Source organism: Myxine glutinosa, chromosome 6 (genome assembly GCF_964187855.1).
Source record: "Myxine glutinosa chromosome 6, kmMyxGlut1.1, whole genome shotgun sequence".
NCBI classification, from domain to species: domain Eukaryota; kingdom Metazoa; phylum Chordata; class Myxini; order Myxiniformes; family Myxinidae; genus Myxine; species Myxine glutinosa.
Window position 1 is genome coordinate 120170581 of NC_136266.1, and position 25306 is coordinate 120195886.

Sequence of the window (25306 nt, forward strand, 5' to 3'; positions counted from 1 at the left end):
CAGCTCTGGTTAATCTCTCGATGAGGTAACAGGAAACTGGCAGTGTGAAGCGAAAAAAGGGATGACAACAAATAGGGCATTTACAAATTCAGAAGATCAATTTATCAAAGTGCTTGTGTTTCAAGGTCAAAACAATGTCAACCGACTCAAAGCTGCCGTGGAAAGACTATACTGGGTTAATGTGAGGTGAGCAGCGTCACTGTCTGGATAGGTCTTGCGGACATAGGTCTCCATGAAAGTAGCCTTTTTGACCAGGCTTGCCTGAAATGGCTCTGATGTATACAGATTAGACACATTCAATGAGACTTGTTAACATTTTTGTACAAGTCCTAATTCAACATATTTGACTCAGATGAGCACCAGTTCAGCAATGCGCTGGCGAATTCCACTATGACTGCATGACAGGTTCTACAGAATCCATGATGTTGATCGCATTAACCTGTGTTCTGGCACTGTCAAAGCCCCAACTCTATCCAAGTCCTGGAAGAGCAGTTCAAGGAAATTAGTTGAAGACAATAAATCCATAATGCAATTGCAACCATGCTTTGGGGGTGCCAAGGTGAAAGGAGGGCTAAACGAACACCAATGACACAAAGTAGTCTTGGTTGAGAAGCTCAATGCAATGTTTGGAACCTTAAGTTAGATCGACGGTGTTTAATTATGCCAAATACAATGCAAATGCTTTCTTTAATGCTCGGTCGGAGTTTTGGTTCTACATGAAAGTCCTTTTGAGACGTGAAGTACTATACAACATTTATTTTGAGTTTAAAATTTATCACTGTGATTTGTTCCACACAAAATTAATCATCCTAACCCAAAAAAAAAAACACAACAGCAGTTAAGGGTTATACACACAGGTTACATACACAGAGAAGCTTAAAATTGCAGGAAACCAATGCAAAAAAGAAAAAATGTGATGAAATATTTTTAAACCGCTTTTAAAAGAAATATTCCTCAATGGATCATCTTTATCCGAGATGTTTCTTCATGCTATAAATGCCTAAATCAATGATGTTTTCCAAACTGCAAGCCCCACAAGAGTTAGTTACATCTGCCACCAACGGTTATGTTTTAACCCCTGTTTGGCTGTCTGTCTGTCAGTCTGTGTGTGTGTGTAGGATATCTCAAAAGGTTATGGACTGATTGGGACAAAACTTGTTGGACAGGTTGAGTGTGTGACAAGGACAAATTGATTCGATTTTTGTGAATATCCGGAACCAGTCGGATACGAGGTTTTTAATCTTTCACCAAGTGTTTCTTCATAATTGAGAGAAAGGGCCAAAAACTAAATGAATGAAAATGAATGAATGAATGATCGTTTTTAAGGCCATTTTCCCCGCTAGAGTGGGGGTTAGCCTTGCGGGCCCCATGACAATCATGGTTCCCTGTTTGAGGCAATGTTTTTATGGCCGGATGCCCTTCCCGACGCCAACCCTTAGTCGCCTCTTACGATGCGCAGGGATACGGTGTACCTATTCTAAACCGGGGTACACACCGGGAGCTTAACCAAAAGATGAACATGAAGGGGGGCACAAATATAGCATGATATAGCATGATACACATAATTAGCCACAAATATAGCATGATATTTCAAAAATACTTGGTGAGGTTATGACAAAAATAGGTGGATGAGTAGGGTCGGTGACAAGAACGAGCCGATTCGATTTTGGTTAAGCTCCAGATGAATATCCGGCCTATCAATGGGATACAAAAACTGTTCAGCTTCATAGAGGCCTGCACTCGACCGAGTGCCATTCTAGTTTGCATAAATAATTGCCTCTTCAACTTGATCTGAATATTGGAAGATTAGAAAAAGAAAAACAACCACAAAGTGCACCAATTGTATGCTCTTACTCCACCAGAAGTGAACTCGCAACACAATGAGCATTTGTTAAAAGTTTCACAAACACCCCATGATCAAACTTCCAATTTGTATCTGTAAATAAGTAGAAATATGGTGCATCAGCAAATAAACGCAATAGTGTGTTATTAACCCTTTTGAACCCCAGAAGCCAGTTTACCGGCTGCCATATGCTTTATATATTTATCTATTTATTTTTCATGGACATTTCATGGCTCGTAATGGAGGTCGTTTTATATATAGTCTAAGGCTAATTTTCTCTTGCTTACAAACATATCACAAGGAACTTCCTGAGCAATTAGCAGCTCCGTTATATTACACCTAGTATTTGGTCTGCATCGCCGTCAATTTCTCAGGAAGTGTGAGGGAATTTTTTGTGGAAAATTATTGTGTATCGGAAAGCCAGGCAATAATCGTTGGTTTGACTGACACCACAAAGTAGAGTATTGGCGATAAAACAAAAAAGAAGACAGTGCGATTCAAAATATCATCAGTAAAAAAGATAAAACCCCCCCCTCTCCCCCACACATTGCCGCCTCCCAATCCAATATAAATCTCCGAGACAATTTTCAATCAGCTGGATAGTAGAACAAAACGATATAATGGGTGAAACCATACTTTGTGTGCAAGCTTCATGCAGTTTTACTCAATGAACTGAGAAACCACAAGGGATTTTTTTGAGAGAAAGGGCCAAAAGGCTTTCCCGGGCATACGTTGTCAAAGGATAATCAAAATTGGATCCATTCGAACAGTTCTTTGAGGAATGGTTTGAAAAGTCTATCAATTGTAGCAATTTTTGCAATAAGAGTCCCTGACGGTCCATCCAACATTAGACATTTCCAAAGTTGTACAAAGAGTAAAAAGGGGCTGCATTGCTACTCACGTAAGACTTCAAATGCTTTTTGAAAATGTCGATTTTTAACCGACAATTTATGAAAAAATAATAATAATAAATAAAAACCGCAGATCAATAAAATGAAGGAAATAAACTCATTGGACACTGGGCCTCATGCCGAGCCTATAGCTTGATCAAAATCACCACACATATCATAGCGACATGACATACATCGTTTCGCAGCGAGCCATGCTGTGATTTTATGGCCAGCCAGTGGTACCCTGTATTACCTTTTACGTGTGTGTGTGTGTGTGTGTGTGCGCATTATAATGTATATATACCTGACAGTGGTGGTGCGGCTCAATTGACAAAGCTTTGAAATTTGAAAACATTTATCAAAGCGAAATGGTCCATTGGAGAATAAAAAATATCTCACACATATATACAAACTAGAGTTAAATTAATGGCATGCCATCACAAATCCCCATGCCTCCCACATAAAGCAAAGTTTAAAAAAAGATGGAAAAAAGTTCCACTTGGATGACCCAGTATCAGATTTTGACTTTTAAAAATTCTTCTGTTTTGACCCTTGATGAATGACCTGGGGTCAAATCCCAAAAAATCGTTAACTATTTCATGTCATCCAATGTTGATTGCATATACAAAGTTTCATTTAAAAATGTTTTAAAATGTGCCCGTAATTATATATATTTTTGCTGTTTGACCTTTTGACCCCACCCCAGGGGGCGTGGCCAAAAATGATACTGCTCTCCCACCTTTGCGCCATGTGGCAATCATAATTACCAAGTTTGGTGAATATCTGTACAACTGTTTAGGAGATAGTTTGCCGGACATGAGTTGTTTTTTTTTAAAGCGTGAGGATAGAAAAAGTGATATGGTGCAGTATAAAATCTAGTTTTGACCAATAAGAAAAAGTCTGCCCATGCTTTTGTTGTTTTGACTTAAAAGCCTGATTCTGGGTTTTAAAAAAAATGTGGAAAAGTACTACTTTGGGGGAGGAGAGGTTTTGTAGTGGGGAAGAGAGGAAGTGGTGGGGGAAGGGGGTTCTTGCAAAGTGCTGCCCTTTGTAGGACTGTGAAAATGTGGATAATTTTGGATGGCCCCTTGCAACTCAGAAGATAATTGGTGGAGGAGTCTGTGTCAAACATTCGGCAACTGAACATTAAATCAACAGTTATTAACCTTTGCAGAACAATAACCTTTGCCCCCCCCCACCCCCCCAGCTCTCTCTGTGCTCTGTTCCCCAAATATTCCTACAGGTCACACAAGATCTGCCTGCAACCCTCTTATGGTTAAACTGCCAAAATCAAGACTCTCTGCTCACCTTCACTCTTTCATTCCTCTTTTCTCGCACCTCTGGAACAAACTCCCTCACTCTCTTCAATCCCACTCCTCCCTCCTCTGGAACAAACTCCCTCACTCTCTTCAATCCCACTCCTCCCTCCTCTGGAACAAACTCCCTCACTCGCTTCAATCCCACTCCTCCCTCCAGGTCTTTAAAACAGCTGTTCACCACCATCTCTTGTCTTCCCCCATCCAAAACCTTGATCTTTTCTACCCCCACTAATTTTACCCCACATCCACTTTTTTGAAATATCAACTTCTTTCCTGGAAGTCCTTGCAGTGTCCTTGTGTTTTATACTTCTCCCACTCTACCCCCCCCCCCTCCCCCCACCCACCTCTCACAGATCTCCCGATGTCCCTGATCTCAAATGTTGTGTTTGTGCTTCCCCTTCTCTCCCCATCTTGTCTACCGCTACTCTTATATATCTTGTGTGTCGGTTTGATTTTTTGTGTGATAAATGTTTGCTCTTTCACGAGCCTCGATCATGTATACAAAAAAAAAAAAAAAAAAAAAAGACAACCTTGCGGCTGAATGGCTGAAGCAACCGTTTCTGTTGATTCACAGATAAGGACTGATTTTGTGAAAAGAAACAAGTTGAGGTAAAATTATATTTTCTAAAAGCTGGTTTATCTTTGGGAGTAAATTTAATTTAACATTATTACCTCTGCCACCGAAGGTGGACGTAGGTTATGTTTTCACCCCTGTCTGTTTGGTTGTTTGTCTGTCTGTGAACATAAAATCTCAAAAGGTTGTGGACGGATTCGGACGAAATTTGGCAGAGAGTTAGTGTATGTGACAAGGACGAAATGATTAGATTTTGGTGAAGATCCAGATTCGGATCTGGTTAGTTTAATTTTTTAAGTGATTCTTCACCATTGGGAGATGTGGCCAAAAACAATATATAGCAGGATATCTCAAAACGTTATGCACGGATTTGGACAAAACTTGGTGGACACATTGTGTGTGTGACAAGGACTAATCGATTAGATTTTGGTGAAGATCTGAATATGGATTCGGATACGATAATTATTTAATTTTTAAGTGATTCTTCACCATTGAGTGACAGGGCTAAAAACGATACATAGCACGATATCTCAAAAAGTTATGGACAAATTTGGACAAAACCTGGTGGACCGGTTGGGTGTGTGACAAGAACGAATCAATTCGATTTTGGTGAAGATCTGAATATGGATTCGGATACGGGAATTATTTAATTATAAAGTGATTCGTCACCATTGAGATATCGGGCGAAAACTGATATAAAACACATTTTTAAAATCATGGACGAGTTATGACTAAACTTGGTGGACGAGTTGGTTAGGTGACAAGAAGAAGCCGATTAGATTTTGGTTCAGGTCCGAATCCAGATCCGGCCTATCATTGGGATACAAAACAAACTGTTCAGCCTGGCGGAGGTATGCGCTCTACCGAGTGCCATTCTCGTGATATTGTGCATTTGACTTCGGAAAGCAAATAATTATTTCCAAAAACGTTTTACACTGTCAATGCAAACTCATGGGTTATATCTTGAAAATAATTTCCATGCCCCATGAGGAAATGTATACAGTGCAATAATTTTGTAACATTATGTTAAGAAATAAGTTTTAAAATCACTGCAGACCATTTGTCCCTGGCCCAGCATTTCATCTCTCGACCCAATAAATAGCATGATACAAAGAAATAAGAGGACATTACAAGTTCATTACCTTGCTTCGTTTTTTCGTTCCACTAGGTGTCACTGTCCGCCTCTGAAACAAATACAACCAAATAAAGACAACCAGGTCATGTTTGATGCTTAACCCAACTAAAAAGCTTAACCCTAACTCCGAAACAGCAAAAGTATCACATCTGACGAATTATCTGTGAAACAGGTTTTCACATGCATCGAGGATTCGCAAGCGTGCAAATATTTCACACAGAGATATACAATCTTATCAAAAATAAAAAGTTCATTTCCAACAGGAAGAAGCTGACAAACATTGTCTATCAATCAATAACTAGATATAATATTGGGATAGCATAATTTGTGAGTATGAGCAAGATTATCTCGTACGTATCATCAGATTCCAATCTCAGAGGCAGATCGCATCTACACTGGGTTTCAATCCGGACAAAGGTTGTACCAGTTCACCCGGCTGCCTTTCAGGGTCACGAATGGGGTTCTTGCTTCCAAAGGGCCATGGACGACCTCATTACTAAGGGAGAATTTAACCAATGTCTGTTTATCTGGATAATCTCACGGTTTGTGGGTACGACAAATAACATCATGATGCTAATCTGAAGTGCTTCCTCGAGGTTGCGCACAAGTATCGACTGACTATGAACGAGGCTAAATGTCGCTATTCTGCTCGAACTATAGATCTCCTGGGGTACACCGTGACCCACGGCTCTGTCGCTCTGGATAAGGAGCGTCTGCGACCCTTGCTCGACATGGCCCCGCCCCACGATCGTGCTTCTTTGAAGCGCTCTCGGGCTGTTTGCTCATTACTCTAAGTGGGTTCAAATTTTTTCCGAGAAGCTTCGTCCACTTGTGGATTGCAAAGATTTCCCCATGAGTCACGCTGCTGAGGCCGCTTTCCATGGCCTGAAGTCGGACATAGCTGGCGCCGCTGTGTCGACGATTTACGAAAACAAGTCCTTTGTTTTGGAAAGCGATGCATCGGACCACGCGATAGCTGCTACACTCTCTCAAGGGGGGCGACCTGTGGCCTTCTTTTCAAGGACTCTCTCCTCCGCGGGAACGAAGACACTCGTCTGTCGAAAAGGAGGCGTATGCCATCATCGAGTCGATCAGGCGTTGGCGTGCATATTTGCTCGGTCGATGTTTTCAGATCATCACGGATCAACAGAGTGTTTTTTTTTTTTTTTTTTTTTTTTTTTTTTTTTTTTTTTTTTTTTTTTTTTTTTTTTTTTTTTTTTTTTTTTTTTTTTTTTTTTTTTTTTTTTTTTTTTTTTTTTTTTTTTTTTTTTTTTGTATACAATATCGAGGCTCGTGAAAGAGCGAACATTAATCACATGAACACACAGAAAGACAAACCGACACATAAAACATATAACATAGGGAGCGGTAGACAAGATGGGGAGAGAGGGGGAAGGACACAAACACAACATTTGAGAGCAGGGACCGAGAGACATGGAGACATCGAGAGATCTGAGAGAGGGCGAGGGCTTTGGGGGGGGGGGGCGTGGGAAGGGGGCAGTGGGAGAGGTATAGAACATATGGACACTGCCAGGACTTCCAGGAAAGAAGTTGGAATTTCAAACAAGGTGGATCTGGGGTGAATTAGCGGGGGTAGAAAAGATCAAGGTTTTGGATGGGGGAAGATAAGAGATGGTGGTGAACAGCTGTTGAACAGCTGAGCCGTGTTGCCTTTATGTACGACACGCAACATGCTCAACGCATTAAGAATGAGAAAATCACTCGCTGGCGGATTGAGCAAGCCGATTTCTGTTACACTATCAAATATCGCCCGGGGAGGGATAACCTCGTTGCAGATGCTTTATCACGGCCTGCGGTGTGTGTGAGCCTTACCTCTTTTGAGGATCTGCGCATCCTTCATGACACCTTGTGCCATCCTGGCGTGACACGTTTCGCTCATTATGTGCGCAGTCGTAACTTGCCGTATTCCATTGAGGATATTCGTCGGCTCTGTCGCACTTGTTCCGTTTGCGCTGAACTCAAACCTCGCTTCGACAACCCTCGGATGGGTACGCTGGTCCAGGCCACTCGGCCATGGGAGAGATTGGCAATGGACTTCAAAGGACCCCTGCCGGCTTCACCGGCTTCAAGTAGTTCTCGTTATCTACTCGCGATAGTTGATGAGTTCTCCAGATTCCCTTTTGCTTTCCCGTGCGGCGATATGTCTACCGCTACGGTTATCCGGTGTCTGCAGAATTTGTTTTCTATGTTTGGGAATCCGGCCTATGTGCACACCGATCGAGGCGCGGTGTTCTTGTCCCAGGATGTGAGAAACTTCTTGCTCCAGCGTAATATCGCTTCTAGCAATCCAACTCCGTATAGGCCACAGGCGAACGGACAGGTGGAATGATTTAATGGCATTATATGGAGAGCCGTTACTCTGAGCCTGAAGTCCCACGGACTAGGACTGGACCGATGGGCTTGGTCGCTACCCGGGGCGTTAAGCTCGATCAGGACTTTATTGTGCACCGCTACTAATCAAACTCCCCACGACAGTATGTTCCGTTACTCGCGTCGTTCGGACGGTACCCGTCCTTTGCCGGGCTGGCTTGCTGAGCCCGGACCGGCTTTCCTCAAACGCGCGGTTCGCTCAAGTAAATATGACCCGCTCGTTAACAAGGTTCGCATTCTCCAAGCCAATCCCGAGCACGCTCGTGTACTGTTGCCCAATGGACGGGAGTCTACAGTCTCGGTGCGCCATCTTGCCCCATGCGGGGATATTGACGAGCCGGCTTACTGCACAGTTGATCCGCCGGCTTACGGCACAGTTGATCCGACAATGGAGAATCTACCGGCTACTCCATCGCCACATGCGCCCGATCCGGATGGCTTTGTGGGGCCACCGCCGTCACCCGAATTAAGTGGACATTCCGATGTGGGGGATTCCGGCCTCGGGAATGTGGTATCCGGTGCCTATCGGACACGCGCCGGGAGAGAAATTCGCCGCCCCGACGCTATGGTTGGACTGACTGACATGGACCGTTGCTAACTGATTACTCTGCTGCTATGATTTGCTAGCTTGATTTCCGCCCTAGAGAATGAAATGAATGAATGATCGTTTTAAGGCCATTTTCCCCGCTAGAGCGGGGGTTAGCCTTGCGGGCCCCATGACAATCATGGTTCCCTGTTTGAGGCAATGTTTTTATGGCCGGATGCCCTTCCTGACGCCAACCCTTAGTCGCCTCTTACGATGCACAGGGATACGGTGAACCTATTCTAAATCGGGGTACTCACCGTGATCATTCATCCCAGCAAGCTGGTACTCAATTTGCCAACCTCGGAAGGATGACAGGCTGAGTCAACCCCCCTGGCGTTCATTCAGTGATCGACCGGGATTCGAACCCAGGATCCTCGGATCCCAAGCCGGCACCCTAACCGCTAAGACAACACCAGGCTGATAACCAACACCAACACCAGATTTCTGCCCTAGAGGTGGTGTAGTTTTAACGTAGGGGAGAATGTAATGAAATTGTGTGCAAGTTGAACCCAGGTGCTATGCTGCCTCTGACCATTGAGGGGCTCCCATAAGAACTCGGACGGACAGCGCTCCGATCATTCCTGTGACATTTATTCTGTGTGGTGTAGTGCATACTCAGATGGTGCGTATTACTCGATGATCCAAGCTTGCTTGTACTAATTGCAAATCCATCCTTACTTCTATGATTACTGTATATTGATATGATGCTTGTTGATTTCTTGCAGGTGTTGCTAGAGATAGATTCTGAACTAAACTCACTATTGGGACAATGTTGTAGATCTGATTCTTACAACAAGAGGCATTTAATTGCTGTGTGTAGCAGGTAGAATCATGGCCTGTGTCGTGCTCAACAGACTGCAAAAGTACCATACTGTAAAGGCTGGCCCACAATCTCTATCCTGAGGGACAATGTGGTTTTCGAGCTGGTAGATCAACAGGAGATACAATTTTACCTTTAGACAGATGCAAGAAAAATGTAGATAACAGAAGGAACTTCATATAGTATTTGTTAATCTCCCCAAGGCTTTTGACCTGGACAGCTGCTGTGGTTTGTTTGTACTAATGGAATCTCTTGGCTGTCCCTCCACCCTGCTTAGTTTGATCAAGTCATTCCACAATGGTATGACGGCATGTGTTATCTTTGATGGCAAGGAGTCTGAAACATTCACCATTCTCAATGGAGTAAAGCATGGGTGCCGTCTTGGCACCAACACTATTCAGAATCTTTTTCTGGTCTGTTGTCATATGTAGTTAGTGGAATTAATAAGGGTGTCTACATTCGCACAAGATGTGATGGAAAATCTCTTCAATCTTTCTCACCTGAACACCAGGAATATACTCTGGGTGCCACTGGCAACATATCTCAAAATACAATTTGAGGGATCACAGACACAGGCCTATAATTTTCTGACATACATAATTGTGTTCTTTAAGCATCCAAGATAAAGGATCAGGAGGCCAGTCTTGCCAAAAGAATCGCTAAATGTGTTTTTTTTTGTTTGTTTGTTTTTGGAATGTCATACCTATTGTGGAATAATTAAATAAAATAACGTTATTTTGACTTACAGCTTGACATGTTTGGCACGTATTGACAAACTAAATGTTTGTTCTCCAATTGGTGTTCAAAATATAACATTCAATTGAAATCAAGTTATTCCTCGATCATAAACTGATGCTCATAGATCGATGGACAGACAGACAGATGTGAACCAATTGCTTAACTCTGCCTTTCACTTCGCATGCACACAGTAATAATGCAAAATAAGCAATAAAAAAATAATAGCAATAGTAAACGTACCTGTCCATCAGCTGCAGTAGATTTCGCTTGTTCATCGTCATCATCTTGATGCTCTGATGGTAGCAGAAGCAAGGCCAAAGAGATAGCATGGCCCTCATCGGATCCATTTTGGCTTCTTGTCCCTTCAGAGGAGGGTCCATCCAGATCTATGACGATGCTTGGCGTGGCAGTGATTGCAAGTTCTGGTTCAACTGACAGGGCTGCTACTTCTGAGTCGATCACTATCGTTGGTGTATCTGGAGAAAGCCGCTGTGCCAATATGGCCACCTCAGCTTCATAATTGTGCACTTCTTGCATCAACACATGGTCTGAATCGTCGACTCCAGGTCTGTCCAATAACTCAGTTGAAGCGTCCCATGTCCCTGTTTGTTGTCTGTCGAATGCCACAGTAGATGCAAACTGTGTGACCAATGAAGTACTCACTGGTGAACCCTCCATAGGCATCACAGTGTCACCATAAAGTTCCAACCCATTGCTCACCACTTGATTCCGCAATGCTGACACTGCCACCCTGTTGTTAGCCAGGCTTGTCCATTTTGGTTTTGAAGAAATTGCAACATCTATTCCACACACCGTTTGAGTGCCACCCATCATCCCTTGCCCATTTCCAGACATGGTGGATTCTGAGATGGAGCCCTGCTCCTTCGATGGACTCCCAGACCCTTTGTATCCACTCATCACCAAGATGTAGCCTCCAAGTATCCTGCTTAGCCAACACACAAAGTTCCATTTATTGCAACAAATCACAATGAAGGAAGTGCATCAAAATTCACTAATTATTTAAGTTGTCAATACTTTTGTATCCAGCTCAAATCTAAAATGGGAAAGCATCTAGTTAACTTCCTTCAAAATGCATCTGATAATAATAATAATAACAATAATAATAGTAATAATAATAAGAAAAACTGTGCCACTTGACCTAAATATGCATAATGCACATTTCAATACATAAAAAGTCAAATAACAATTTCCTCAAGCACACTTTTCCAAATAAAACTCTTAACCCTTCACAATTGTTTAAAAGACATTTCAGACACCGCGTTGTTATGAAACAACAATATTTATAGTTTAACATCCCAAAAGTTATACATATTGATTTTGTAGTCGCAGCCAATGTACTTTAAATCCTAAATAACAATCAATACAGGAAACAAAGGTGTCTCTATAACTATGCAAAGAATCAAAGGCAATGGAAATTCCAAAAAAAAAAAAACTGGGATTAGCCTGGTAAACATCCACGATGCTCAAATCCCATATAAAGTACCAGTTGTTTTGTCCATTGCTACTAAATGCCCTTCAAATTTGTACGAAGGTACACCCATCAGTGTCTCCTAATGTACTTGCATTATCGCATATCCGATTTTTACCTCCGCTACCAAAGGTGGATGGAGGTTATGTTTTCACCCGTCTGTCTGTCTGTTTGTTACTTGACGCAAAAGATTCCGGCAAGTATGTTGGTTGGTTTGTCTGTTTGTTTGTGCACAGTACTACGTCTACATCGTTGCACCTAGAATCGCCACACTTTACACACATATTTGTCTTGCCCTGGAATAGACTGTGCCCAATTTTTAACTCTCTCTCGCCCAAGGCCTCCATTATGACGTCATAATTCGATAATTCGAAAAGTACAAAACTTCATCCAATCAAGATGCAATTTCTTGAGTGCCATGTCGGCATAAACTGGTGGAGAAAAAAAAAATAATGATGACGTCTTTGGACACGTGATTCGGCCGCCATCTTGGAAAAACCGAAAAACTTTGCACCTCCATATCTCAGAAAGTGCTGAATAAAAAAAATTGAGACATGGCTCATTGTAAAGAACTCTCCATGGGGAATAAAATGTGTTAATGATGATGTCATCGATGCCTCCATTATGACGTCATATTTTGACAAGTACAAAACTTCTTCCGATCAAGATGAAATTTCTTGAGCATAATCTAGGAATAAATTAGTTTAGAAAACAAATAATGATGATGTCATCGGTCACGTAGTTCGGCCGCCATATTTGTCCAAAATGACCGATAAAAAAATACATTCCGGCAAGTCCTCGGTCTCTGACCGATTTTTCATTTGTCTGTTTGTGAACAAAATATCTCAAAACGTTGTGAACCGATTGGTACGAAATTTGGCAGAGGTGTAGCATATTTGACACTGAAGAAATGATTAGATTTTGGTGAAGATCCGGATTCGGATCCGGCTACTATCATTTTTTTAAGTGATTCTTCACTATTGGGAGATAGGGCCAAAAACGATACATAGCAGGATATTTCAAAAAGTTGTGGACATATTTGTACGAAACTTGGTAGACCGGTTAGGTGTCTGACAAGGACGATTAGATTTGATTTTGGTGAAGATCTGAATATGGATTCGGATATGAGAATTATTTAATTTTTTTAAGTGATTCTTCACCATTGGGATGGGGCCAAAAACGATACATAGCAGGATATCTCAAAAAGTTATGGATGGATTTGGACGAAACTTGTTGGACAGGTTGTGTGTGTGACAAGGAAGAATAGATTCAATTTTGGTTAAGATCCGGATTCAGATCCAGCTAGTCAAATTTTTAAAGTGATTCTTCACCATTGAGTGATATGGCCAACCAGGCGGAGGTATGCTCTCTACTTTGTGCCGTTCTAGTTATTTTATCTTTTTATCTTTACCCGTTTGCGATTATTTGAGAAGTTTGAAATTCAGAATGCACATTTTATGAAAATCGTGGACAATGTATTTGAACATAGAGTCAGAGTAGCACAAAAGAAGCATAACTCACAACCTTCATTTTTTATTTGAGAAAAATATGCACAATCACAATGCAAACTAGACAGCACTCGGTAGAGCACATTTCTCCACCAAGCTGAACAGTTTACGTTTTGTATTCCACTTATAAGCCGAATCTGCATCCAGATATTAACCAAAATCGAATCAGCTTGTTCTTGTCAACTACCTAACTCTCCCACCAAGTTTTGTCATAACCAGTCCACAACTTTTTGAAATACCATGTTATATATCATTTTTGGCACTAACTCTCAATGAAGAAGAATCACCTATAAAAAAATTTTTTTATCCTCGTATCTTGCTCCAGATCTTCCCCAAAATCGAACCAATTCGTCCTTGTCACACACCCAACCTTTCCACGAAGTTTCGTTCAAATCCGTCCATAACATTGAGATATCCTGCTCTAGATTGTCTTTGGCTATGTCTCAATGGTGAAGTCACTAAAATTCTAGTATCCAGATCCGGATCCAAATCTTCACCAAAATCTTAACTAGTCCATGTCACACACCAAACTTGTCCACCAAGTTTCGTTCAAATCCATCCCTAACTTTTTTGAGACACCATGCTCACAGACAGACAGACAGACAAAAACAGGGGTGAAAACATAATCCTTGAGTATTGAAACATAATCCTGAGTATTGAGTATTAACATAATCCATCCACCTTGAGTATTGAAGGTAATGCCTCCATCCAAACATAACCTCCATCCACCTTGAGTATTGAAACTGTGATTTATAACCATTAAATAATTAAATATTCGGCTTTTCAAACTAGATACAAAAGGAAGAATCAGCTCTGACTTGCTACCTCCCTCAAGGTTGATTCTGCACAACTTACAATTGACAGATCACTCAAAAACTACCAATAAGTGTCTGCCACAAGGTTGCGCCAACAGAAAAAGATGCTAAATTTTTCAAACAAAAGAGTTGTGTTTAACTACAACAACACCTTCTCAGGGATTATACAATGTAGATACATGTCCTCTGAAGGGGTACTGTGAGCCTAATACAATTCGGAAAGCTGAAAACAGGATTTTAAGCTTTTCCTTGGAGGATAAGCCACACCAAATTGATGGGATACAAGAGTCAGTATTTTGGTGGTGAGGAGGGATACTGCCACGGATCAGTTCTTGCTTGTAGAGGGGAGCGAGCCAAAGGAAGATAATAAGGGATGAGCGGTCACACTGTGACTTGCCATTGGAAAAACAAAGCGTCAATTGTTCTCAGAATCCCTGGGGCTCAGCAGGTTGATTGTAGGTCCCCATGAGAATTCCCTGTATCACAAGTCAGACCGAATCAGTTGAATTGCAAGGCTGGGAATATCGGGGTCCAAGCATACCTTTTGTGTCCTTGACACCCTGCACCATCACTTGAGACTCCCATGATTGTTAGTACCCCACCCAACTGTACTGGTAATGTTCAAATGTTAACATCAGTTGTAAACAGTCAGAATTGTGTGTGACCTATTGTCATGAAAATGTATCAAAGATTGATTTTTCAGTTTTACGTAAAATAATAACATTCCTCAGTTTTGAGCAATAAGAACAGGAATTCATTCATTCACCAATATCTCTAGTCTCTTTTTTTCCTCTGAGAAAAAAACAGTAACACAAACCTGTTATGTTGACAAGTCATGGTAAAAGAAACAATACAGCTTTATTTTCGAGACATCATCAACAGGCGGATGGACAGCAAGATGGATGTCCTGATAAACTGGTACACATCACGGCACGTGATGTCACGTCCGGTAATAACCCTAACCTGGACAATAACCCAGAACGGAATCCCACAAAATCCGAATCGGCCAAATAAATTATTTTATGTAGCGTCACCCATTTTTAACGGAAGCAAGATTTTCAATTTGCATTGCGCTGATATTACACTGCCTGGAACTTTGATGCAAAGACATTTGATGTCTTGTAGTTCTTCCCCATGCCCTATATCACATTTTGGATCATAACTTTTAAGCTTCGCCGTTAGGTTTTCCTAGTTGGGCGGTTGGATTGTGCACCATTCCTCACATAACGCATCGTCAATGTAATTTCTATTTTGTGGTCATTGATGTTGAGTGCATAATTGGCTCTGAAACAAATCTCACAGGAGTTTAATTGAGGGCTGTTCTAAAAAAGGATTAAATAAAAACAAGTCTGAGTACTGTTCTCTCTGAACCGTACAAGAGCCAAGCCAGACAGTTTTCTGCCACCTATGGAGAAACAAAGCACTGTCAATAAATGTCACTGCCAGTGCCCAGAGTGTACAAGGAAGTCAATTCTCCCCAGGTCACTGCTGTGTTTGTCTGAAGTCAAGTCCTGTGTTGTCTGGCGTCTGTCTGCATGCGTGTCGGACAGCCTTTGCATGAGCCATATAAACTGAAGAAAAAAGATAGCATCACAGCCTGTCATCCTTCCGAGGTCGGCAAATTTGAGTACCAGCTTGCTGGGATGAATGATCCCGGTGTGTACCCCGATTTAGAATAGGTACACCGTATCCCTGCGCATCGTAAGAGGCGACCAAGGGTTGGCGTCAAGAAGGGCATCCGGCCATAAAAACATTGCCTCAAATAGGGAACCATGATTGTCCTGGGGCCCGCAAGGCTAACCCCCGCTTTAGCGGGGAAAAATGGCCTTAAAACGATCATTCATTCATTCATTCATATTCATTCATTCACAGCATTTGAGCCATACACTCAAATAAATTCCAGCATAAAGTCATCATGTGACTGTCTCCACAGATATAAACTGGTAAGTTTATCAAGTTGCATTTCGTGTTTAATTGTTCTCTTTTTAAAACTAAAACGACACTTGGTAGAGCGCATCCCTCCGCCAGGCTGACCAGGTTACGTTTTGCAATTTCACCAATATGCCAGATCTGGATCTGGACCTGAACCCAAATCTGTCACCTAACCAATTCATGCACCTAGTTTTGTCACAAGTCATCCACAACTTTTTGAGATATGGTGCTACATATTGTTCTTTGCCCTATCTCGCAATGGTGAAGAATCTCTTTAAAATTTAGATATTCTCAAATCCGGATACACATTCGAATCTTCACCAAAATCTAATCATTTCATCCTTGTCACATTCCCAACATCTCCACGAAATTTTGTCGAAATCCGTCCACGACCTTTTGAGATGTCCCGTTCACAAACATTCAAACAGACAGACAGGGGTGAAAACATTACCTCTAATTACCTTCGGTGGTGGGGGTAACAAGGATACAAAGTGCAATATTTAATTTTGATCAGATATAGTACTCCTCTGATGTTTAAGATAAGAGTTTAGTTTTCCTTTAATGTTTAATATGGAGCAGTTTCAGCTGGTACCCCAATACACATTCAGCTTCCTTGGCTAAATGGTCTGCATAAAACAACAATCATTGTTGGCTGACAAGTGAAAACTTAAAATGTTCACAACATCTCATCGCAATTCAAACTGCACCATTACCTGGTAGAAAACAATCACCCAGCTATGACAGCAGTCGTTCTGTAACTGTGCCAAGATCACAGAAGGTAGGAGCTAGAGGCACAGAGCCTCCAAAGAGATGAGTTGGTCTAAAGCCCATTCCTTCTTGCCTCAGATAGCCGATCGGGCTACTGCCCTTGGCTCACGGCATTTCCAATTCACAAGTGCAGAGAGGAATCGGAGAGTGGCACTTAATGCCAAAAGGCCTGTGAGAGGGAGAGAGAAAAAGAAACATTGAAAAACAGCATTCTCATGATAATCAACACGATGTCTGTTATGCCAAAAAGGCCCGATACAAGTTTAATATCAGCACATGGTCATCAAAACTCAAGGGCATCTCGCTATTCATACGTTGATCATTCACGAAAGCCTCGCTATTCATACGTTTATCATTCGCGAAAGCACAGCAACTGCTATCAAACCCCTTGAGGCTCACAATGAGTCCAAAACGTGTAGCAACTATAAACACTGCCAGACTGGCCAACGTTTCATGAGTAGCTGAGAGTCAATGCAAAAACTAGTTCAATGCTCAGGCATTTATACTTTACAGAGTTCTCTTCAATCAATAATTTACCTTTTAATCAGTTATAACCAGATCCCATGATAATAAGGGCCTAAAAATGAAACAACACAGATTGTCCAATTTCGCGATTTTGAGATATTTTGTTTCATTTGTTCAATGCCCACCTCATGCAGAGTTACTGTTTTTGAGTCCACCTATTGAAGAAACTACGCTTCTCTGAGAGGTATGACTTCTATGGAGAGATAGAGGAGAGGTGGTGGATGCGATTTCATGTAAAAGCGGAAATTCGACAAAAATGGATATGCTGTGCTCTTCCATTTTTGCGCAGAATACAGAAGCCAAATGACTAACGATAAATTAATTGCATGATAGTCAAACACAAACATCAACCATTCACATATGTAAAACCACAAATCCTTTATAATGCCATCCTACATGCCCAGAATGACAATGTACCCAAGGAATGAAAACATTTAAATGAAGGTTTCATTTCGTTTATAATTACAGCTAAAAACTAGAACGGCACTCAGTAGAGAACAGACCTCCGCCTGGTTGGCCGTATCACTCAATGGTGAAGAATCACTTAATAATTAAATAATTCTCATATCCGAATCCATATTCAGATCTTCACCAAATCGAATCTATTTGTCCTTGTCAGACACCCAACTGGTCCACCAAGTTTCGTCCGAATCCATCCACAACTTTTTGAGATATCTTGTTCACAAACAAACAGACAATCAAACAGACAGACAGACAGACAGACAGACAGACAGGGGTGAAAACATAACCTCAATCCACCTTTGGTGGTGGAAGTAATGAAACAAAATCACCAGACTTTTATCATTTACCAAATGATTAAAAAAAAAAAAATCACTTCAACCAGGAGGGTAACAATGTGGACCAACCATAAAATAAAAGGTCTAGCTTGGCATGTGCAAATAAATGTCCAAGTACTTGATATATAAAGAATCTTCTTTTCAGGGAGAATCTTAAAGAGGCCTGAGGTTGACTTTTTCATGTGACATGATGCGTGGTGACTGGCATCAATGGTCAGGCCAATTTTAAAGCCTCACCAACACAGGTCGAGTCAAAAAATAATCTTGCGACGGTGCTGTGAGCATCACTGAAGACAATGAGACACAATTAAAATGATGTCCTCCGTAAAAGAAAGTTGCATTTGGACACGTCAGGAAAAAGAAAACTTCAGGAACAAAAAATATTTGAGGTTTCAGCTGCTGCACTGTACAAGTTTATTTACATTAAATATAATATGGAGATTCATGACATTACAAGCAATATATCTTTACCTCCTTCCCCACCGCAGCAGACAGTCTCCTCTGACCATGCACGTTTTTTTTTTGTTTTTTTTTTGTATACAGAGTCGAGGCTCGTGAAAGAGCTAACATTTATCAAAGTAACAAAACAAGCAAACAAAGTATATAAAAAGGGGAGCGGTCGCCAAGATGGGGAGAGAAGGGGGGGAAGCACACAAACACAACATTTGAGAGCAGGGACATCGGGAGATGTTTTTGGAGGGAGAGGGCCTGGGGGAGGCAGGATAGGTATAAAACGCAAGGACACCAAGGACTTCCAGGAAAGAAGACAAAAGTCACCTCAAAAAAGTGGATTTGGGGTGAAATTAGCGGGACTTATTTATTTCATTACACTTATTTCAAAACATCAGAAGTGGCAAGTCACATGAACAGTGGCATAAACAATTCACAGAGTGGTTGAAAAAAATGATGTCAGGAGTTAGTAAAATGATGCACGTTTCCAAAAACAAACAAACAAACCTCATACTATAATTTGTCGTGTTTGTCTGAATGTCTGGTTACATGCGTGTTTGTCTGCACAAATTTGCTTGTTTGCTACCCCGTTTGTTTTTGCATTAAAAAGACGAGCAAAACATTTGAGAACAATTTTAACAGTAAATAAAGTTATGTTGTAGATTTGCAGACTCCTCCTTTTGTGAAAAGCTTAATATTGATCTAAGCATCCTCATGTGTAAATATTCATTGTGCAGGTGCTGTTGAGAAAAGACAAACCTTTCAACATGTTTCTAACAGACCTTATTATCTGTATCACATCCCATTATACGGTTTATGTCTGTCCGTCTGTCCTCTCAGATTATGATCGAGGAACAGCTTATTTAAATTGAATGTTATATTTTGAACACTAATAGGAAGACAAGCTTGTAGTTTAACTGTACTTTGGCTCAGAATTCATCCCAACCACACGCAGAGAGGAGCAAGATAATTATTTTTAACAATGTCTGCTCGGCAGTCAAACAAAATTGAAAATCGTTCCAAACAGGAAACTTACTGTTTTTAAAGACGTCATAATGCACACATACGACAGGCCCGAAAAACCAATGTAACGTGTTAGAGAGGGTGGTGTAATAGACACTAAGTAAAACGGCGGTAAAAGCTGGAATTTATTTGTACATACATACACCTTTAAACCTCTTTAAACATTTCCTCAAATTTAAATATGTACTTGAACACTGTAAAACACAAATCGCCTTCATAATACTTCCAAGAACCAGGCTAAGTGGTTGATGTACAGATTGTAATGGTGTATATACAGTATATAAGGGTTGTTGATGTACAAGACAGCTTCAGTAACGCTGAACTTCTGAATTTTTAATGATCTTTTAAAATCATTATTTTATTAACATCGAAGTACAGGAAGGGCCTTACCTTTCATTTCACTTCTTTGTGTATTTGCTCTATTGTGATGAATTTACTGAGGCAAGGTTTGCGCATTGCGGTCAATACTCTCAAAAAAAGAAAAAAACTCGTGGGTTGGCGAACTATTTTCCACATTTATTCACCTAATTAACATTGGCAATCAACACAATAACACCCTCAAACTCACAAACATCATCACCATTGATCATCATTTCCATCAACTTGTCTTTATCGTCACCAACATCATCATCGCCATCGCATTATTGGATCAAGTTTATCATCAATATTATTAAAGGTAAGTTTCATGATTTTAATAAATCAAGAAAATAAACTTTATTTTATGTTCTTAACTAGCGTGGCTTGGCTCGATACGTTTTCCTCACCACAGGTCGTCGCCGCAGAGGCACGGGCTTATTTTAACTGAGGATAATGACATGACTGAACTTGAGTTGCTTTTGTCATGATTTACACCAATCATAATACAAACATTTCTTTTGTACAAATGTATTTGTAATATTGGTGATATTTACTCCCGCCAGGGAGTAATGCATTCACTCGTGTCCGTATGTGTGTGTGTGTGTGTGTGTGTGTGTGTGTGTGTGTGTGTGTGTGTGTGTGTGTGTGTGTGTGTGTGTTCGTGAACAAGATATCTGGAAAAGTTCTAAACGGATTTGGATGAAAGTTGGTGGGATGATTGCCCTTGGGATAAGGAAGAATTGATTCGTTTTTGGTGAAGCTCAGGATATTATTCCCGATCCAGGAATTTTTTGAAGGATTTTTTACCATTCGAAGATAGGGCTCATTTTTTTTTAACATTATCTTCTATATATTCTATATTTAACATTGTGATATGAAAATAGTTTTCATATTTGTTGTAAATGTAGTTTAAACTCGTGGTTATGCGTTAGAGTGGTGTATTTTTTTTAGCAGCGTCATATTCAATGTTCTTTTTTTTTTTTCTAATAAAGACATATTCTGTCATTTTAAAACCAGCAAAGTGTGTATTAGGTTTCCCCGTTTCATAAAATGTATCGTTTGATACGTATAATGCTTTAAAACTGTTTTTTTTTTTTTTTACCTCAGAAGAGATATCAACATTTAGTTCAGCGAATGTCATTCGCGGTGTCAGTATTTGATGAATTTATAAAGACTTAGTTCCAGATTTGTCAATGGCTGAGGTATATCAACAGACGAATAAAACAGATTTGGCAAAATTCCAACTTTTAAAAAAAAAGATCGCATATTCACCCAGGGTTGTGAGAGGCTGAAGAAGAAGAAACCTCGCATGGGCTTCCCAGACCAAATAAATAATTCTGGTTCTGGCTCTGATTTTCAGGTTTTCCGGGAGTAACGCATTCGATCGTGTCCGTCCGTGTGTGTGTGTGTGTGTTCGTGTGTTTGTGAGCAAGATATCTGGAAAAGTTCTGAACGGATTTGGATGAAAGTTGGTGGGATGATTGCCCTTGGGATAAGGAAGAATTGATTAGTTTTTGGTGAAGCTCAGGATATTATTCCGGATCCAGGAATTATTTTGGAAATTTTTTTGGGAAAGATTTTTTCTGTTTTACTGCATTAAAGCTTTTATTCTAATTCTTAAATGATGTTTTTCTCCTCTAATTCCGAGATATATCAAAATAAATTCTCTGACAGTTAGGGCTTACTTTCTTTTTCATTTATTGTTTTGGGGAGAGGGGATGTTAAACAAAACTTATTATTCCAACTAAACCCACGGCGGGAGTATGCACTCTACTGAGTGGCGTTCTAGTATTTATTTGTAATCTAAAAATGTCCAAGTGGTGAAAAGCTCAAGCTGGTTTAATGGGTCTAAAGGGTCTTATGGATCTTCAGGTCCTTTGGGTCTTCTTGGTGTTCGAGGTCTTTAAGGGTCGTTGGGGAATTTTGGGTCCTCTAGGTCTTCATGGTCTTAAGTCTTCAAAAGTCTAAGGGGTCTCAGCAGTTTAAAGGGTTGAAAGGTATATTCCAATAGTGGTAAATTAATAGATGTACATAATTAATAGACAGGATTAAACAGACTTTCACGCAGTACGTAATTAATAGACATATAGTCACACGCTTCACGGACAACCTCACGGACGCACCGTGTTTTTCGATTTTACATACATGTATGTATATTATATATATATATATATATATATATATATATATATATATATATATATATATATATATATATATACATACATACATACACACATGATGGGCAATCAATAAGTAACATCAAAATCTTTTTCACTTATTTATTGCATGTACGTGTGTAACAACTGTTATTTTTCAACCTAATCTCCATTGCGTTCAATGCATTTTTCCAGCGCTTTACTAAGGCCTGGATTCCTCTATAAAAATATATATATATTGGCTGCTTGTGTAGCCATTCGTGCACCGCCTCTTGGACTTCTTTGTTGGATCGGAAAGTGGTCCACCAAGCACCTCTTTAAGTGGCCCAAAGATGTGGTAATCCAAAGGGGCGAGGTCTGGAGAGTAGGGCGGATGAGGAAGACACTCAAAATGGAGGTCCTCGATTGTTGCAGCTGTAGCGCGGGCAGTATGGGGCCGAGCATTGTCACGTTGCAGAAAAACACCGGTAGTGAGTAGTCCATGACGTTTTGATCTGATTGCTGGTTTCAGATGATTTTTAAGGAGGTCGCAGTATGATGCACTGATGACTGTCGTATCTCTGGGCATGTAGTGCTCTGCAAGTGGGCCTCGGCTGTCCAAGAAGAGCATCAACATCATTTTTCCTGGCAGACGGCTGTGTGTGCAATTTTTTGGGCTTCGGTGAAGTTGAATGGTGCCACTCTTTGCTTGCCCTCTTCGTTTCTGGCTGAAAATTGTGGATCCAGCTTTCATCCCCAATCACTACACGCTGCAAGAAAGCATCACCTTCTGTTTTATAACATCGCAGAAGTTCTTCACATGGGTCCACTCGTCGTTCTTTCAGTTCGGGTGTGAGTCGTCACATCTTGGATCTGCTCTACTGACATCATACGCTCAATGTTGCCAGATCTAAAGCAGGCAAAACATGACTCTTACCCATAGATATAACATATATCGTCTACAACTACACACATTACATTCTCAAATTTATATCGCCATTGTAAGGTTACTTATTGACTGGCCCTCGTGTGTGTGTGTGTGTGTGTATATATAAATAAACAAATATATAAAACTCTTATTCATTAGAAATAAACAACACAAAAACAATGCACGAACAGGTTAATTAAAGGTCCAGGTGGGACAAATTTTTGTGGTTGAAGGCGTGAACCCTATTTTCCCCATTACCCTCTAAGTTTGCGGATTTGTGGTTCACGAGGATTTTCATGAATGTAACTCCTGTGAACGGCAAGGCCCTCCTGTATATACCTAAACACCGTGTCGGGTATCATGCTCTATGAACTCTCTAGTTGGCATCGTGTTTTTGTTTGTTTGTTTGCGCATTTGTTTCACTTCTATGCACTCCTGAACCACTGGATAAAATGAATTCTAAGCTAGTGGTCGTATTCAGGGTGTGCATGGGAAGGGTTAAACTTCAAATAAAACTCAGTCTAGAAGATTTGGGGGACAGAGGAAGCACCCTAATTATTTTTATGTAAATATATGGCATACGGCATCTCTCAGTGGGAAGGGGGTATTGCAAATCAAACTAAAATATGCAAATTGTGGCGGGAATTAATCCATTCATAAAGACAGGTTCTTCGCTTGTACTGTATTGAGAATTCACAAAGCAATGAGACTGGATTAAAATAAAATAAAAACAACAAACACACACGCGTAATCAGTATATGCAGACTGAAAAAAACCCGTCAGGTCGCTTAATTTGTACGATATGAAACGGTCGACGCAAGGCCAAACTCGTGGAGGAGATTGCAATGCACAATCAAAAGAATGACAAAGACAGGAGAAGACAATGGAAAAAAGAAACTGCAGAGGATTTGAACCTACAATCACAGTTTCAAGAGCACAGTGCTTACACTGCTGAATAAGCTTAATGCCAGGAATGCAATCAAGGTCAAATTGTGAAGAAAAAAAACCTGAGGACAAAATTAGCTAATTGTGGACACAAGGGATGCAGAATAGCTGGTACATTTTGGGATGGACCTGATGCGTTCTATTCAAGGAATGACGCCGGCATTTTGTGACAAAGTCAGCTGGGCAACAGAAATAGTCCAAGAACATGTCAAACAATTACAGGTCAGTGTCATCTGTGAGCCAGACATGGCATGGGGCGAATAAAGAAGCAATGGAATGCAAATGCCATGCATGCGTACGCATGCGCTCAAGCAACGTGCTAATGAAAGGAAATACCATTGGGGAAAAGCTTTTTATATCTTGCATGGTCAAGCAGAATAAAGCAACAGCATTTGGTTCTTAACAAGTGAAAAAAATAAATAAACGTTATTTTCAGACATAGTGCCCAAATGCAAAAAAAGGAACTTTCCGAATGTTTCAACAGGCTACTGGAAATGATCTGCAACACCAAGAATACGAATGGTGCCGTTTGTGCCACAGCACAGCCAGGACACGATTTATGAGTCAAGATCAACATTTTATTCCACCAGTTTGATATGTGGCGTTCAACTTTAATTGAAAATAAATGTTGGAAACCATCAGAAATATGACCCGTCACAGATTACAATGCGAAACATTTTCAACTTTCTCACAACAGGAACCATTCTTTGAATGACCGTCATTTTCAAACAATCACGGCTCTGAAACACAATTGATCCTTCATTTTTTTTTCTAAAGTAGTTACAGGGATCAGGAACAGAAAAGGCTGCAACTGAGTGTACACTAATACCATGTAGACAAATTTTTGCTTAAAAAAAAAAAAAAACACCCAGCTTAATGCCCATCCAAAGAGACAGTGCACTTCCTGATGCAATGTTCTCTCTGTGCTGAAACAATTCAATAATTTATGATCGGCCCAAGACTCAACCACAGACCCAGACTAGACCGCTCAAAAGTGAGTGCGCTACCTCTGTACCATCCTAGGTTTGGTGACCTCGTAACTTTTGCAGTATTATTTATTTTATTGCTCCTTAGTAGTCGTTATTCTTAGTAGTCTCCTTAGTAGTCTCCTTAGTATTCAATCTCGTCCCGGTGTGTACCCCGGTTTAGAATAGGTACACCGTATCCCTGCGCATCGTAAGAGGCGACCAAGGGTAGGGGTCAGGAAGGGCATCCGGCCATAAAAATATTGCCTCAAAACAGGGAACCATGATTGTCATGGGACCCTCAAGGCTAACCCCCGCTCCAGCGGGGAAAATGGCCTTAAAACGATCATTCATTCATTCATTCATTAGT

General features: G+C 40.7%; 1 protein-coding gene across 5 annotated transcripts in view; it reads right to left on the reverse strand.

Moving 5' to 3' along the window:
- LOC137430240 (cAMP-regulated phosphoprotein 21) overlaps positions 1 to 25306 on the reverse strand; it is a 247709-nt gene that overhangs the window by 98057 nt on the left and 124346 nt on the right. For all 5 annotated transcript variants that reach the window (XM_068120950.2, XM_068120952.2, XM_068120951.2 and 2 more), the window contains exons 3-5: positions 16754 to 16977; positions 10537 to 11239; positions 5769 to 5810 (exon numbers count right to left, since the gene is read on the reverse strand). In XM_068120950.2, the coding sequence (XP_067977051.2) occupies positions 5769 to 5810; positions 10537 to 11214 (720 nt within the window). In that variant the 5' untranslated portion in view covers positions 11215 to 11239; positions 16754 to 16977. The remainder of the gene's footprint in view (positions 1 to 5768; positions 5811 to 10536; positions 11240 to 16753; positions 16978 to 25306) is intronic.